This window comes from Ammospiza nelsoni, chromosome 1 (genome assembly GCF_027579445.1).
Source record: "Ammospiza nelsoni isolate bAmmNel1 chromosome 1, bAmmNel1.pri, whole genome shotgun sequence".
Classification (NCBI taxonomy): Eukaryota; Metazoa; Chordata; class Aves; order Passeriformes; family Passerellidae; genus Ammospiza; species Ammospiza nelsoni.
Genome location: NC_080633.1, coordinates 149965412 through 149983617, shown reverse-complemented (window position 1 = coordinate 149983617; position 18206 = coordinate 149965412). Strand labels below are relative to the sequence as shown.

Genomic DNA, 18206 nt, shown 5'->3' with positions numbered 1-18206 from the left:
TTCTACCTCTGAATACATGGATCTGCTTTGGTAGCATTTACCAACGATAAAGAAGGGAGAATCACCTGTTTTATTATAATTTTATAGTGTTAGTTGAGACATTAAGCTTCCCATGAAGCTCTAAACAGTGAAAATTTGTGATATTCCAGGCATCACTGTGAGTCTGTTGTAAGTAAATTACATTAAAGTTAGTTTAATGTTACAGTTAATGGCAGCCACTCTGTTTTAAAGCATCTTTTAAATACTGCCTTTTTATTAGTGTTTTCTCTCACTTACAGTCCTTAGATTAAAGATGTGATAACAGAATTATTTATCTGCTGTACCTGTGAAGTAATTCAAATTATTCTCTACCCTCTAGTGTGTTTTATGGAAATTATTGAGTTGTGCTGATGTTCTGAGTCTCATTTTTCAGCAGCAGCACTATTCTAAGGTGATATTCTGCTGCCTTCAGTTTTCCAAATAGATGCTTTTCTTTAATGGTGTTTACAGCTTTCAGACTCTTTGGGATTTGTGAATTCTTTATTTGTGGGCTTTTTAGGAGAAAAAAATGAGGCGCTATTTATGACATTTTCAGGACATAATGAGAATATTTTTAAAAAATAATGGCAGGAATCCTGTACTTGGTATTGATTTTCCACTTCTATCATCTCTGAGCTCTTGAGTCTCAATCACTGTTAGATTTGTGTTGTTTTGAGCTTTCAAGATCTTTCTTTAAATCTCCTGGAGACCCTGCAAGATTGTGTCCTGTGGTAGAAATTAGTTATCTGCAGTTTTTGTTAATTTTCTTTTAACTGCCACAGGTGAATCTGTTCTTCAGCAGTCAGATGCTGTGTGTCCATCTCCAGGGTTTACAGAAAATGGACTGATCACATTGAGAAGCTGTTCATAAAAGCTCGGATATTCTTTTATTTTTTGATGTGTTTTTGAGCACCAGAGTTCCAGTACTTTTGGAGTAGTTGGTTGAAATCTTGATGAACCTCACCAGGAGCTTATTCCTTAATTATGGTGGGACACATGCCTGGATACAAGATGGTGCTGACATCTGCATGTGCTTCCAAGCCCAGTGAATCCAGTGCCTTTCTGCAGTCAGGGAATTAGAAAAAAGAAATCCAGCACTCTTCCTGTTACAAATACATGTTATCTTGATTGACTCATCACACAAAAATATTATTAATTTGTTTAAGTGCATGATACTGGCTTTGCATGACATGGGGTATTGTCTATGCTTTTATTTCAGCACTTGTGTAACCTGTTTTGAAGCCCTTTTAAAAGAGATTCTTCTGTCCACAACAGTTTATTTCAGTGCTCTGCTGTCCTTAGAGTAAGAACAATTTCCTAATTTGTTCACTTTTCAGTCTGGGCTTGTTTCTGAGCTCATGCAGGGAAGCTTGCAGGTTCTGTGCCCGTGGTTCTGGTGTGATGTTTGCCCTCAGTAATGACCCTGTCACTGTCCAACATCCCATGGAACTGGCACCAAGTCTGCAGCCAGGGCTGTCCTAGCAGACATTTGTTCTGTTTTCTGTTGCCCTGTTAAATTTTGTTCTGTTTTCTATTGCCCTATCAAATTTTAACCTCTGTTTTCAGATTGTTCCTCATTTATCCTTCTGAATTCTCATCCTGCACCACATACTGAAAGGTTTTGCATTTTTGCAGCTCCTACACTTTTTTACCCTCGTGTTTTATTATGGTTCAAGTATGTTTTAGCTTTGCTTTAACCATCCTCAGTGGAATTAAATTTTAATTTTCAGAAGATATCAACTGCTCTACTTTTACTGTCGGTCAATTGATGGGTTAATAAACCATATTAATGAATCTGTAGATGGAATTTTTGATTTGCAATAATAAAAGTTGTGCATATCCCATGCCCTTTTCCTCTCTGGAACAAAATTTTCCTTAATTCCAATTTACCCTTCCTTGAAGCGTGAAGGGGAGGCAAGTGTGGAGGGGGTTCTGAATCAGCTGGTCCTGGAGAATCTGCAGTTGGCTCCTCTCCAGTGGGGTGAGTGCTGACAAATTTATTGATGATCTTTTATAGAGAATCTATTGGCTTGTAATTTTCAGCAGCATGAGAATGATAATGTTTTCATTTACTGACAGTCTGTGATAGCAAAGATTTTGATAGGAATTTTATTTTCCTTTAGGTGTTTTAGTTAGCTGAAGATAAATGTAGAATTGATATCTGTTTTATTTTAAGTACCACTGTTGGTTGGTAGTAAATAGGAAACCTGACTGTGCACTTTTTCCTGTAATTTTCAGTTCTAGTTGTCTTGTATGAGAGGTGGCTGCTACTTAAACTTCGCCTTTTTCTTACAGTGTGTGTTTTTAAAGTAATTTCTCTGATTTTTTTTCATATGAATGGTAATGTCCTTGTGATATATTTCTTATTATGGTCCAGACAATTGCATTACTAACTTTTGAGGTGCAGAAAATGTTTTTACTCTGGGTAGCACAGAAGAATTACTTGTCCTAATTTTCCATTTAGAATGATGTTCCCACAATGAAAAACTGAATTAATTTAATTTTGAAGAGTCATAATAATGCAACTTTTGTCTGAGGGTCTCAACAAGGCTTGTTCAGAGGCTTTGGAACATGAGATGTTTCATCCCCAACATTTCCATGTGAGTTGCAGGTTTCAGGTAAAGTCCCCAGATCATCAGCAAATTGTGGCCAAAGCTTTTGCTTTTAAAGCAAATTTAACTCTCTGATCCATATTTTAATTCTTTGATGACCTAGTGAGGAGCAACTTTAGGGAGCAATGATCCATCCCTATTGCCTGTGTTAATTATTAAAATTGAAATTACCCCAAACTCCATTATTTGTGCACTCTTTTAATTCTTTGGTCTTTTTCAAGTGTGTTGACCACCCTCAACTCATATGTTAAAACCTGTGAGCACTTTGAGCATAAATAAGAAGTTAAAAATGGTTTAAAGTAGTTTGTTTTAAGTATGTCCAACTTTAGCCATAATCAGCTGCCTCTAAAATCAAGCTTACCTGGCCTCAGTTCTTCAGGGGATTCAAAGATTTGGCAACATTTTTAGTATGATTGGTGGGATTTGGCCATGATTGCCCTGGACCAGTAAAACCAGTGGTTTGTGTCAGTGGTTTGTGTGTTCTGAGCTCAGTGGTCACTTCTGGGCTCTGCAGAGTGGCTTTCACCATCAGCAGGTTTGTAACCTGGGCTCTGTGGTGGAAAACCTTCCTTTGGCACTTGTGCATAAGACATCAGCTTAAGGATGAAAAATGTGTTTTTCTTCTTTCCCTGCACCCTTGGTTTGCTCCTTTTAATTCTCTTTATGCCAAATTCCAGTGTTTTCTTAGCAAAAGAGGCTTTTTGAAGCCTCTTGGTTTGTGCCTTTTAATTATCTTTATGCTAAATTCCACTGTTTTCTTAGGAAAAGAGGCTTTTTGAATCATAGAATTGTGCCTGGCATTCCTGCCTGAATAGTGATCTTTGATGCAGTGGTTGAAAACCATGAACATAGTACTGATTTACAACAAAATCTCCTGTGGTTAGTTATTTCTCATGCTGCTGATTAATTCACTTAAAGAGTCCCAGTTACTTGAGTTTTCAGCCAGAACTCTGTGATATTCTCTGCTTCATAGCTGCAAAATCTTTTGAAGCACAGCCTGTTGACTGATGGTGTTGTACATGTTAATTTTCTACACTGAGCAAAGCAGGGAAAGGGAGATCCTATGGGATACTGAATGCTTGGTTTGCTACCACTTTTATATTACATCTCCTAGTGGAAAGTTCAGTTTTGCAGAAGTCTACTTAACTTTCTTTGTTTGATTTTTCCCAGTCCCAAACTGCTAATGAATATTATCTGTTTTGTATAACACATAAAGTCTGTCCATGTGGAAGCTGTAGTTTACTGCTGAGATTATTGAAAAGGACATTTTTGGTTAAATGGCTGATTTTACTTGGAAAAAAAGAGCAAAAATGTAAAATTAATATCAATGGAAACTTTTTAGCTTCTTTTAGTTCACCATATTTTGGAATATTCAGCAGTTAATTCTTTGGTAGAGCTGTAGGCAGGTAACCCTACCTGCAGCTCCTGCAGTTGCTCCAGACTGTACCATGGCAATACAGGAGGATTTTTTCCTTAATAATGTGTGGGATGCAGGAGGAATTAAGAGATTGTTATTATTGATTGGTGGGTGGGAGTAATGAGGAGCTGTTGAAATGTTTGGACAGCCAGGGGATGTGTGTGCCTTGTACAGGCACTTAGGCAATGTCACACAAACTCTTTTGGACTTAAATTCTCTTTCAGTGCCAGAATACATTTCCCATTCAATTCTTACAGGCATGCAAACATGTTAAGAGTTTAAAATACTGTAATATTGTAGCATCAGCTGGATTTTTTTTTCTTTTAATCATTACACTGTTTGTATTTACAACTTGGCTTTGCTTTGAGTTTTGTTTTTCTGTATTTTAGCAATAACTTGTGTTTTAATGTGAACTCTTTACTACTGGCCATCATTGTGACATAGCCTTTGCATAAATTGGCTAAAAATTTGGCTCAGTTTCATGTAATAAAATTGATTCTATGATTATTCAAGGAGTTTGCTACACTGTTGGTCACATTGAAGGGTTTACTTTATTATAAGTGCTCACAGTGAAACATGAATGAATATTTAACATGGTTTTGATTAAAAAAATGACTGGCTCTTATTCAAATTTGTAGAAGCTGTACTCCAACACTCCTTTTAAAATTGGCATATTTAATTCATGTAAGAGTTAATATTACATCTCTGGAATTATGAAAGCATATTGAAATAATTTTTCATTTAAATTTGACAATCCTGTCCTTTTTTCATTAAATAGAAGGCAAAGAGTTGGTGACATTGAAATTTTGGTCTGAGGGTAAGAAGTTACCTTTGAAATTTGTCATAGAGAGGGGGAAAAAGTAGTGAAGAGTTTGTTTTATAATTTAATGAATGGGGAAGGGAAAAGTATTTAAAACATGAGGAATCATAAGACAAGAAAATACTTGAAAGGATGGAGTGAGAGTTTTTAATGTGTTGTTAGAATTGATTTTAAGATTTAGGAGATCTCAGTAAAATGAAGTTGTCTGTGAGGCAGGTGAGTAAATCACATGTAATTGAAAAGCATCATCTTGCTCAACACCAGCAGCTTCAATGTTCTCTAAAATTTATGACATATTTTATTTTTACAGCTGGGCACCAAACCAAATGTAGGCATAGATGTGGTTTTGAGGTGAATACATTAATTCCATCAAATCAAGGAAACAGAGCCTGCAGTGTGTAATGAGGAGAACCAAACCTCCTCAAAAGCCATGCTGGGGCTGGGAATGATCTGATGGAGTCATCTCTGGCTGCTGCCTGGGCAGGGCTTTTTCAGTCTCTGTTTGATTTATGCCTCTGACTTTGCAAGCAAGCAAAATCCCAGGAGAGAAAACTTCTCAGTTTTGATGGTGCTCTGCTGATTTCCATAGCAAAATTATCTTAGGTACAAATGTGTGCACCAGATTCCATTGAACTTGAAATAGAGTTTGAACTTGAACTGAGTTTGAAATTGGCTCCTGATTGACCCTGGAGCAGGCTGGGCTTGGCATATTCCTGCATTCAGTGAGAAGTTCCTCTGAAACAAGAGGCTCCTGACACTTTGGAGTGCTGTAAACAGTTTTCACAACAGAAACTTATTTTGAGTTCTCCTGCATAAAGTGAAATAAATTTAACTTCCTTCACTGCCTTCAAGCACCAGGTATAGGAATCTTTCCCTGATGACCCTCATGAGTATAAGAGGGAAGATTTATTGAAGAAAATTGGTTTAGGAATTTAGAACTGTAGACACTGAAAAGTGCTAGAGGTTTTAATATATCAAACAAATGCTTTTCTTTCTCCATAGCAACTAACTGAATAACCGAGAATCAATGATCATACATGAACTCTAATATTACTAACAGCAGTGTTCCAAGAAACATGCATTTGTCAAGCTTCACCATGGAAAAGCTCCAGAAATAGATTTTGCTTCCATTCACTCTTTTATTTCATTCGTTCATTTCATTTATTCTTCCCTTCTTCATTTAAAAAAATGTGAATTTCAGTACAGTTTTAGTGTTTAAGTGTACTTGGATGCCTTTGCACAATGCAGTGCATTTTATTTCCTAGTATGTGATTACAGGAGAACTGAAATCACTGCTGCTGGATGCTGCTCAGGCCATAAATAAGAAAAGGGATGGGCAGTAGACAAAGTCTGGATTATTTACTTATTGGCAGAAAATGCTGCACTCCTTGTTATGGGCCTACAATAAATTCTGTGCCTACTGCAGCATGTAAGAGTATTGTACTTAGAGAAAACCAAAAAACTCAGAAGTGAAGGTGGTGTTAAATTGTTCCTTAGAGGTAGCTGGAATCAATAGAAGATGTTGATTTTAAAGTCTTTTGAAATGTTTTATGAACATATGGTTCATGACAGCTTGTTTGGAAGTTCAGTCTGGTAAAGTTTCACAAAGCATCTTATGGAAGCATTACTTTAAAAATAAATTATCTTAATAATTAACTGTATGGTTTAGACAGCACCAAATCATAATCACTTTTCACAGCTTTATGTTTTGTGGATATTAACATTAATTACTGAAGCTGCACACCAATTTTATTTTGTAGTTCTCAGCCTGACCCTAAAAAATAATTAAATCTCTCTTTCCATAATTCATGTGATTAAGGGATTTCAACAGTGTGAGATGACTGCATCCCAAATACACAGGAAAATATTTTGTAGTGTTTACCAGTGAGTAAATGATGCACCTCTAAGCTGTGTTTTGATTGTCCCCTGGACAATCTTGTCCCCATGGGCTTAGTTAAAATGATCCAGATCTCTGCACACAAGAACATTATTCAGAGTCTGGTTTTAGCCAGGTCAGTCCTACAATGTTGCTGCTCCATATTTGAAATTCTGAAGCTGTTTTCAAAGACTGAATTTAATGGGGAGCTGTAAGGAAGTAGTTTTGCTTTCTCTTTTAATAAACAAACCCCTCCTAGGTCCTAGACAGGATAATTTATATTATATAGATACAGGCTTGGAAATGCAAAGAAATCCGCAGGGTATATAAGGGCCTGCACTTGAAAAAAAAAGGTGAATGTTACTGTGTTGGTTCACCAAACTAAAATATTCTACAATGATTTCTATTTTAGCATTTCAGTAGTCTGGCCATTGTCATCATTGGAAAGATGAACCCAAGAGCATTAGCCAGGAAATCTCAAGAGTAAGGTAGAAAATCACAGTCTGATTCACAGGACGACCAAAACTGAGAAACAGTCTGGTGATAAATGGATTTTGCAAGGTAACCGACCTTTCTCATCCATTTAGAAAAATCTTCAGGTTTTTCATTTTTATTTTTAAGATCCAAGAGAGGTGGGAACACTTCCATATCTTAGCAGCTTGTGTGCAGGCTGTTTTGGAGGATATTTTGGCAATGTCAAGCAAGCAACATGCTTTAGTTCCTGCGAAGTGTTGAGGGACTGGGGTAGTACTCAGAAAAAATGGACTAACTTGATGAAACTGGGGCATCTGGCACAGGAATAATGGTCTCTCATGTCAAAACACACTGTTGTGTGATGTGTTTTGAAGCAGCTGTTGTTTCTGATTCCTACCCAAGCTTTGGTTACTCAAAACTGAAAAGAAAAACTCACACAGAGAAGGTTTCAGATATAACCAGGTCAGTAGTGATTTCAAAAGAAAGTTGCTAAGAATAAAGAGAGCACCCTGAAGTGAAAATAAATCAACAAAACCTCTTATGGAATGGCCTGAGAGAGGTTGTGTGAGTCCCAGTGGTTACTTCATAGCAGAGTTCTGAAGGGACTGACACCTGGAGCTTCAGGACCAGAACTTCCAACAAAGCAATGAGAAGACTGGGAGGGAAAATGGGGTAATAAATACTGGAGAAGTCTAATTACTGGTCCAGCATCATCCACAGATATCCTGGGCAACCTGTTCCACACTCTCACCACCCTCATTGTAAAGAATTGTTTGCTTAAGTCCAATCTAAACCTGCCATCTTCAGTTTGAAACCCTATTCCCTCATCTTGTCACTGCAGGTCTTGGCCAAAAGTCTCCCTCTGTATTTCTACAATATTTCAGTAATCTATAAAACCAAATGCCATTAATGAAATGGATGAAATGTAGTCCGAAAAAGGTGTTTATCTGTTCTGAAAGAAATAACACAGAAATCTGCTACAAGTTCAGCTGTCTGAAGTGGTTGGAAATTATTTAATTGGGTGTTACTCTGAGCCACCAGAGTAATTCAGCTGTCAGGAAAGGTGTAGGTGACATTTGTCCAAACCTCTAATGAAACTTCTTACCAGAAGAGCTCAAGTCAAACCAGAACAAGAAAATGTAGTTTCAGAGGTGATCTGGGAATGAAGACTTTTAGCAGCTTTATGCTATAAAGATATTACACTGAATAAAATTTCATCAATTCTTCAAAGTTGAGAAAATCTTGTGAGTGCGTTGTGTTCACTATTTAGAAGATCTACAGTCTGCTTGCTTTGAGTTGCAGTGTCTCTGAGATGCAGTTTTTTTAATTAGCAAAATCAAAAGTTGACTGTTCTCCAGGAATCCATCAGAAGACCAGGAGGGCAGCAAAATTGCTGAAGTAGGGCAACTTTTGGCATGGGAACATAGATGGTTTTCAGCACAATGTTAAGGGCTTTAGAATAATGTTCCAGTAGAGATACTGGTGGAAAGTACCAAAAGGTGTTTAATCAGCTACAAAAAAGAGAAAAATAAGCAGGACATTGTGGAAGAAGGAAAACTAACTCATTTAAGCTTGATCAGGCCTAATACATTTTTTTTGTGTTGAGAGACTATGTTCAATATTTAATTTATAAAAGCATTATATTTTTAAAGGAAAAAAAAAAGAACAGCCGTGACTTATTTACTTCTTTATAGGATTATTCCTTATGACATTTCAGTTAAGCCATAATAGGTGATTGAGAAACACCATAATGATGATAAATTGTCATGCAGTTATGCAAGGTACTTCATTTTCTAGGTATTGTTAGAAGTAAATTGAATAATAGATTAAATGAACATCCAAATTAAAAAATGAAAAGCTTCTGTAATAATTATGACAATGGGTTATGCATTGAAAAAGAACTGTGTGAAGATAATTGTAAAGAAGAAGATTGAAAAGACAAAAAAGCTGTCTTGTAAGGTAGCTGGTGAAAAAATGTCAGTGAATCTGCAGGGAAATAGATTTCTATTACTTTAATGAGCATAGAAACTACCATTTGAATAAAAATTTAGAAAAAATATGTTATAGCTTGTGGACAACTTAAAAATGGAAATTAGATCAGAAGATGTATGTATTAACAAGAGAAGCAAGAAAAATGCTTTAATTGGGTAAGATTTTAATGGCTCAACAATTAAATTAATTGTACATTTAAGTGTGTAGAGAATGAGAAATGGAAAATATGCTAATTGTAGTGGAGAACTACTCTGAACAGCCTGGGTAGGTCGGGTTTTACATGAGATTTGGGGTAATAAACAGGAGGGGAGTCCTCAGTCCAGAGGCTGACACTGAGCTTTCCTCCTCTGCCTGCTGACACTTCTCAGCTTTGGTTTTATTTATTTTGCTTTTATTAAAAAACATGCTTGGGACTGAAGGCCAGGAATGCTGTAAATGAAAGGAGCTGCCTCACTGGCCATGCTGTGCTTGGGATCAACCCTTTTTCAGCAGGAAAATTTGTTATTTGACTGGACTGTGACATCTTCTCAGTAGAAGCGCTCATGTACTTTGCTGTAGATTGAAGTTTGTACTTAATCAAGATAAATTGAACATTTACCTCTTATTTTGTTCTACTAAAAGCAAATTTTTCCAAATATTTCCACAAGTTCTTCCCCCACCTCGTATTTTGACTCATTGGTTAAGGCCTGTGTGACCTTCCATCAGCAGAAGTTCTCCAGATGTTTGAGGAGAGGGAAGTCAGCTTCATTTTCATTGTTCATTCTGGAGTAGTCCTTTACTTCATCAAGGAAGCAGAAGTGAATTACCAACTGCAAAGACCATAAATCCAGCTCAGTAAGCCTTGTAATTCTGAAATTAATGGCTTCCAACTGTCAGAACCTCAGCAGCACAAACAGAGATCAGAGCAGACAGATTTGTATGAAGAAACATATGCTTTGACTGAAGTGCTCTCTTTCATGTCCTTTCATTTTCTCCTTTTCAGTCTCTCTCAAGTTTGACATCTAGCTGTCTATTTTTTAGCATATGAGATTTTTTCCTCCATTTTGTGATTTTTCTTAGTCTGTTGCATCTCCCTGTTGTCCCTTTATTAAAACAATGTCAGAACTAGATATTACTTTTGTTTTTGATTTTCTATCCCAGACCTTTGGATTAAGAAACTTAATGGATTTAATTTAAATAATAAAACTTAATTTCATTTGTTTGATTTGAATCATTAATTGATTTGATTGTACAAAGGGAGCCAGTGAAACAGAAAATATTTTCTGAGCTTTAATTGTGTGTATTTTTTCATAATGTATACTCAATAGGGAACTTGGACTTTTTATATAATGTCTATTTCCTTACTAAGCATAAATTCAGGGTCACTTTAGCAACATTTCTCATTACCTGTGGACACATTAGAAAAAGTTACAGAGGGAGAAGAGACATTTTTCCATCTCAGAATATAAACGGGAAGCTGAGCAAATGCATTCTCTAGGATGGCTTTGTTCAAAAAGACTTTTGTCAAATGATACTCGAGTTGGTTTTTATTACTCCTTGCATTTTGCATAGTGTCATATGAAGCTGTGGCTCAATAAAATCAGACACAGAGCTGTTACAGAATTTCTATATCAAGGCCAGACACATTAGATGAAATAAGGAAGAGTCAATTAAAAATGTTAGTAGGATATGGAAAGGATAAAATATCTCGACAGTATTTGGAATTACACAGAGAAGTAATTGGTTGCCTCATGTGAAAACTTCAGGAAAGAAAGAAAGAAAAGGCAGCAGGAGGAATCCTCAATAATTAAAAGAAGTGTTAGAAGATAATTACATTTCTGTGCTTTGATAAAGAGTCAACTGTCAGTTTTCTGAGTGAAAGATGGGGTTGAGTTGTTGAAGTCAAAGGAAGAACCCAGGTATTAAAAGCATTGGAGACCATAAATCAGAAACCTGAGAGCACAATCAAGTGCCACCAGCCTCAGATGGTTCTGGTGGGAAGCCTTCCCTCAGTGCCCACAGCTGTGGGAGCATTTAGTAAATTTGTTTTAGCAGGACATGAAGTCAGAGCTGCTTGGATGCTGCTCACAGGCTGCAGATTTCATCTGGAGATTTCACCTGCTGGGGTGTAATCACCAGCTCAGACCTGGCCGGGCTTCTTGGCTGGGGCTTGGCCTTACTCAGAGCTCAGGCTGAGTAAAACACAGCTTTGCACCTCTGCATTGGGCCCCTTGGAACCCTTCTCTGAAATGAGACATATTTATAGCTCCTTCTTTGTGCCCAGTAATTGAGGCCCAGGTGTAAATCCCCCAAGGAGGATTGAGTTGGGTGTCCACACTGTGCTGCCCACTGAGCTCCTTTGTGGTGCTTGACTCCCAACAAACTGCAGCACCTCTCTTCTCACATGCATGCTTCACTTCCAGGAAGAAACCATCCAGGTTTATCTCACTAACCAAATGGCCAAAAAGCAGTTGTGGAGCACAAAAAATAAAAGCCAGTGAGAAGTGTGGTCTCAGATCTGAGGCTGGGATGGAAATAAGGTCAGTGAGCAGCTGTCAGTTGGAGTGAACAACCTGAACTTTTGCCTGTTAGAGTCAAAATGACCTCTTCTGTTTTCCTAGCAGCTATAATTTTGTATGTATTTTTGCTGGATCAACGAGTTGAGTTTCTGAACATCTGTTCCTAATGAAGGTATTAATCAGCAATGTGCTCACCATTCACTAATTATGAACTGTTTTTGTCAAACATTTTGGCTGTGTTTGAAGGAGATGATTTCTGCTCATGGGTACTTAGTAGATTGTGCTTTGTCTGCATATTGCTTTAAATTAATCTCATAACATGAAATATACATCTTCATGTTGTTTAATTCAGTAGACTGCAGAAGGTGTCTCAATATAATTTTGTTTGGAGAGCCTTTTGTAAACTTATTGAGCTCTGTCTGAGATCCTTACTGCAAATAGGAATTTCAAGATTAAATTTATTTGTGACTCATTTCCAGCTCTTTTGTTCTCATGTCAATATTGTTCTTTAGTTGAAATAGCTTTTCTCAGTCTCTTATGTTTGCCTTTTATCACTCTTGCTCTTTCTCTTGCATCTTGAGACAGCAGTCAGGACCAACTCTCCGAGTCTCTTTGATAGCAGAGGGTTTTTTTTTTTTTTTTTTTTTTTTTATTTCTCACCCCACAATTATCTCAGTAGCCTTTGTCTGTGTCTGGTGTAAAGTGTGGTTTTTGTTTTCTTAGATCTGCTTGACAAGCTTAGATCTTCAGTAGCATTATTCCTGGCATGGATCCTTAATGATCATCCTTAAGATGAATCTGTGGTATTTCCAAGGCTCTCTGCTGTCCTTCTTTAACCACCAAGTTATAGTGAATATTTAGTATTTCACAGAGCATGATGTAAGCTGTTGAAACCAGCACTGCCTGTCTCACAAGCAGGAGTTTGAAACAGGCAGTGATGGAGTAAATCCAGCTTGTTAAACCCTCTGGCTCATACCAAAGTTTATGAATTAAGAGCAATGTGAGAGTTGTTGGTGTTTGACAAGTTGCTGCTGTGTTTCTCTAGTGTATCTCTAGTAGGATCTTGACTGTTTAAGACTGATAATAATGTAGTCACTTTGATTAAATACAGAATAATTAAAGCACCAAAATCATTAGAAGCTAATTTTGATTAAATTTCAAGTTTCAAGTACTCAGCACCATGACCAATAATGTTATAAAGCAGTGTCAGCCTTGCAGGCTGGAAATTTAACAGTTGTTAGCAACCCTAGATGTGCAAGTGAATTTCAAGTTTATGTTAGTTTCGGTAACTGAATTTTTGGGAAGGTTGTCGTGCAGTTGTTTGGGGTCATTAATACTCAGAAATCCCTGCAGAACAAATAGATGCTACACAAAGGTAAGAAAAATTCTGAATGGCACAAGACAAGGAATGACAAAGAGGCAATACAGGATTGTTTGCTTGTGAGGAATTGTTTTGGCTTTGTGGCTGTCATAGTACCTAGTTTTGTACCTCTGAGAATGCTGTGCATGAATCAGACAAGTAAAAATGAGCAGAAGGGAGCAGGAGTGTGACATGGAGTGATACACATCTGATAGGGGAGGCAGCTCGTAATCGAGGTTGGCGCTGATAATCTGGAAGCTGTTCTTCAAAAGGCACAGTGGCAGACAATGAAACTCTTCTGCTATTTTGAGAGAGTAAAACAAATCCAGCCACTTGTTCATCATGCAGAATTAACCTTCATAAACCCCTCTGTTAGTGCAATAAATAATTTCTTAGGCTATCTATTGAGTGAAATCACCAACTCTGATATATGGCATGGCATCATTCTTAATCCTTCTCGTTCTCCTTTAAAATGTCTTTTGTATTCCTCTGGTGCTGGCAACTTGGTAATAATCCAGTCATTTTACCTAATTTATGTAAAATACCACAGATGGCATTTACCTCTGTCATTCAACTGGAGTTTCAGAGTGTGGAGCTGTTTGTTTGCCAAAGTGCCATAATAATCAGCAAACCTTAAGTTCAGTTGGATATTTTGATGGTATGAACTCAGCAGAAAATTGTTACATATCTAAATTTAAAGGTGAAGGGACCAAAATATTGCAGAAAACCAGAGATGTCATTTATCCCAGGAACTGCATTTTATTCAGATTTAGTGGCCTGTAGGTTCTAAAACTCAGAGCTTTTGAAGCAGGCTGGCTGTGCCATCAGTTCTCTCACATTATAGTTTACTCCTCTACTTAGAACTTTACTGTTTTCTGTATGGATTGGGGACATTTCTTGGTGGCACAGGTTCCGAATGTGACCCTCAGCTGCTCAGTTATTGTCTTTATTCCCAGAAGTTCATGCTAAGAGCATTCAGACTTACTCCCAGTATCCCATTAGGTAATACTGTTGGATGGTACTATTTATACATAAACTTGCAGTAATTAAGTTTTTGAACCACCTTTGAGAAGAAGCTTTAAACTGAAATAATACAGTGATGACTCCTGTGCCTTTCCAGACAGGCAGAAATCTAGAGAGGAGGCTATATGGAGAGGTTTTCTGAAATAACACTGATGAAACAGGAGATTCTTGTGAAGCTTCAAACATTTCCAGTGCTGAAGTTTCCACTGGCCCTGAGCATTTCACTAGAAAATAGATTTGAGTACATGATATGTGCTAATTAATAACACATTGCAACCACCTTTATAAGCAGTGATTATCCAGTCTTTAATTTTATGACTTCATATTTTGATGGCAAACTGAATTTGTTAAAGTTTGCAAACACAGGAATAAACACAAGTAAATATTTTACTCTGTAAAATTTTACTTATCTGTGATAATGTCTAGGAGAAAAGTCATTGAGGATTTTTTCGCTTTTGAAACAGGGATTAAAATGCATCCAAGCCATCTTATTATTCAATAGGTAGCTCACTTGTGCTCCATTACAAATAATAAATGATATGATGGGAAAACTAATCATTATTAGTGAAATTTGAATATCAGCAAGCAAGTCAATAGATACAAATAAAAAATGAACTATAATCAGCATAAAATGTCTTGAAAATTTTGAAAACTGTATGGTGAAAATCATGATTGGATACCTTCTGCTGCCCTAAAACTCAAATTTACCAAGATCTACCTGGAGAGCTGTTGCCTGATTTTTCCATTCCCATACTCCATTCAAACTAAGTGTAATTGCCAAGACTAGAGAACATCTCCTTTCTTCATCCCTGAAAATGGGGGATTTTTGAATGTACAGATAAATTCATTCTGTGACATCCTTAAATGTCAGAAATAGCTGCAGACTTCTTTCTTCATATATATATATATATATATATATATAATCCAGTCAAGAGATTCTGATAAAATCCCAGCTCAGATCCCCTCCCCATTTTTGGGGTTGAATATCTTGGACTTTTGTGGGAAATCCTGGGGAGTCAGAAGGATGGTGCTGTAGAAATACATTTTTCTTTCTCCTCTGCCCCCATCCTCTCCTTTTCAGTCTCCTGTATTTGGAGGTCTCTCCCTGAAGAGGAATCATGTTTGAGATTTGGAACAAGTGTGGATTGAAATATTGTAGGCACTGTTGGATGCCTGAAAGCGCCAATGACACGAGGAAATTTATACTTTGCTCTGCTAATTGTTGAAAAATATGAGGCCTTGATTGGTATGCAATTAGAAGTGTAACATTCTGTTAAACATATCACACAGCATATGGCATGTTAGTAGCAAATCTTCTAATTTAAAATGAAAAAAAGGATGCAGTTCTGCCTATTAGCAATTTTTGCAGGCAATCAAAATTTCCCATTTGTCTAAATGTCAGAGGGGGAAAAAGCCATCCTTAGTTATTTTGGTAATCTAAATTTGGTTTATATTTGATAAAATTTCTGTTCTCTAAAAGTAAACAAATATAAAAGAGGAAAACCCAGAATATAGTTATTGCTTTCAACTACTCAGATCTGTGGCTTTTATTAAAAAAAATTAATTTGAACAACATTACCACATCTGCTTTAATTCAAACAAAAGTAGTGAAGCAAGACCACATTTGCAGAACCTTAGAACAAAGAATCAAAGACCCATGAGTGGAATTCATTGATGGGCAATCAGATGGTGCACTGGTTTGTCAATTAAAAATACAGAATGGCTCCACAGACAGATGTTCCTGTCCTTAAGAACCTCAGTGGGTTGAAGGCTTGATATTCAGTAAATATCATCCTGATCACCTTCTGATCTATCTGATGGATGTTTTGGGATGAGATGTTCAATACACATGGAGATGCTCCAAGAAATAGCCTTTTATTTGAGGCTGAAGTCTTGTTTCTGTGGGCCCAGGACTGGCCAGTGCTTGGAGCATGCAGTAGCCAATTTGTGAGCATTGTTAATTGTGAGCACTGCTGGTTGTTGGCTGCTGTGGCTCATGGAGAGGTGGCTCTGCAGGCCAGGCTAAGATGGGAGCAAGTGAACTGCACCTAGGAATGGGATAGATTCCTTTTTCCAGTGGATATGCAAAGTTACTGCATATCTTCAAATGCAGTCAGTCTCAGAGGGGTTGAATTTCCTTGACTGACTGCTCATTCTCCACCATTTGTACCAGTGAAGTTTAAAATATCTGAATATTTCAGACACATTTTTGTAAAAAAGAGTATTTGATAAGTTTGTCTTCTTCTAATATTTTGTGGTGGTTTGACCAGAAAGAAGTGGGAATTCTGGGATGTTCTGGTCAAACCAATGGGTGCTTGGATTTTGATATTGGCACCTGGGGTAGCCAGTGGGTTTTAGGACACACCTCCGAGAACACCCAGGGGTTAAAAGCAGAGCTTCGGCGCTGGGAGGATCTCTTGGGACTTCGAGGGACCGAGGTCAGGTCGGAGCTCTCCCCCATCCAGCCGCTGCCGCTGGGCGGGGGAGGGGCAGCCATGCGGTAGGCCTGGGCCTGGACAGAGATGGGAGTGAGGAGGCCTTGGAGGATGGAAGGGTGGAGGAAGAGCCCCAAGAGACATCGGACAGCCGTTTCCCCCCCCCCCCTTTCCCCCCCCCCCCCCCCGGAGACAGATAGAGAGAGAGAGAGAGAGTGCAGCCTGTGTCGTTACCTTGAAATTCAGTAAACATGTGCTGGCAGCAGGCAGCCCGGCTGAGGAGATGGGGGGGGGGGGGGTGCAGCCAGGAGTCCGGCCGCCTGGAGGAGTTTTTAACCCCTTTTGGACAATGAAAACCCTACAGAACATTAACCCTTCCTAGACGAGTGATAAGAGTGGAGGAGGACGAAGGAAATGAACGAGTGATGGGGGTCTGGACCAGAGAGAGAGAGAGTGAGAGATGTTGAAAGAAGGGAGAAGATGGAGTGGCATTTTATGCTGGACTCTTTTGTGAAGCCATGGACAGAGCCATGTTTCCGTGAGATACAGAGACTGAGTCCAGGGGGAGAAATGTCCCAGTGCCAGAGAAGATTCAGTGTGGGTACCCCTCGGCCCCAGGGGGTATATAAAATATGGGGGGGACGGATGTCCCAAAGGTGAGAAGGTGAGATACTGTGCTTTTCTGGAACTGGACAAAGCATCCTTAAAAAAAGACAACCCTGGAAGCAGCCCTGATCCCTGTTCGGTGGTGAGAGCACCGGAACAAGGACGGAAGAGGCCACCATGACACATGGAAGGACTCCCTCTCCTCTTGGGGAGCTGAAAGTCTGAGCAATCTGAAGGGTGGTGTTGGACCTAGAATTGGTGATTTTGGAGGATGTATTGTATTGGGAATTTAGGGGGGAGGAGGAGGAGAGTGTTTTTGTGAGGTTTTCATTTTCCTTGTTTTTTTTTTTTTTTTTTTTTTTCCTTTTGTGTGTAGTTTAGTAATTGTTTGTGTGTAGTTTAGTTAATAAAATTTTCTTTATGTTAAGTTTGGAGCCTGCTTTGCTTATTCCTGGTCACATCTCACAGCAGACACCAGGGAGAAGGTGTACTCATGGGGGCTCTGGCTTTGCCAGGCCCAAACCATAACATATTTCTAGATGGTCAATTTATCTCTCCTTTGGCAAGTAATGTTTATCTTTTTCTTGGAAGTTTCAGACTTGCTGGTCAGCATTTTAGTGTTGCCATGTTGGGATAACTCATCACTTTAAAAATGTGCCTTATTTCAGCTTTAATTTCAGCTTTAATTACATTTTGTCTCTGGTCTTCTTCCCATGGCTGCTTCCCACCCCTAATTCAGGCTTTATTAAGTGCTTACCCTGAGATGGGATGTGGGATTTCCATTCTGCTGCTCCCCTTGTCATCCTGCCTTTGTCACCCTCCTGCTTCAGTCCCCAAATGTGGCACCTGCTGCAGCACAGGCAAGCCACAGCCCAGCCCTGGGAGAATTTGTGTCCCTTCAGGAATGGGAATTTTCCTGCTCTAGCAGAGAACTGATCATTTGTTATGCTCAAGCACTGACATCAGTTTTGTTGTGGCTTTGTGCTCCATTTTGACATTGCATTATACAGTCAATTTGGCATCGAACTGGAGAAAACGAGAATAGTAGAAAGCTGATTCCTCAAACTATTAAATT

The 18206-nt window shown here is 38.3% G+C and overlaps 1 protein-coding gene across 2 annotated transcripts in view; it reads left to right on the top strand.

Annotated features, from left to right (window-relative positions):
• Positions 1-18206, top strand: part of TRAPPC9 (trafficking protein particle complex subunit 9) — a 450475-nt gene that overhangs the window by 209041 nt on the left and 223228 nt on the right. For both annotated transcript variants that reach the window (XM_059482105.1, XM_059482097.1), the window contains one exon: positions 1909-1999. In XM_059482105.1, the coding sequence (XP_059338088.1) occupies positions 1909-1999 (91 nt within the window). The remainder of the gene's footprint in view (positions 1-1908; positions 2000-18206) is intronic.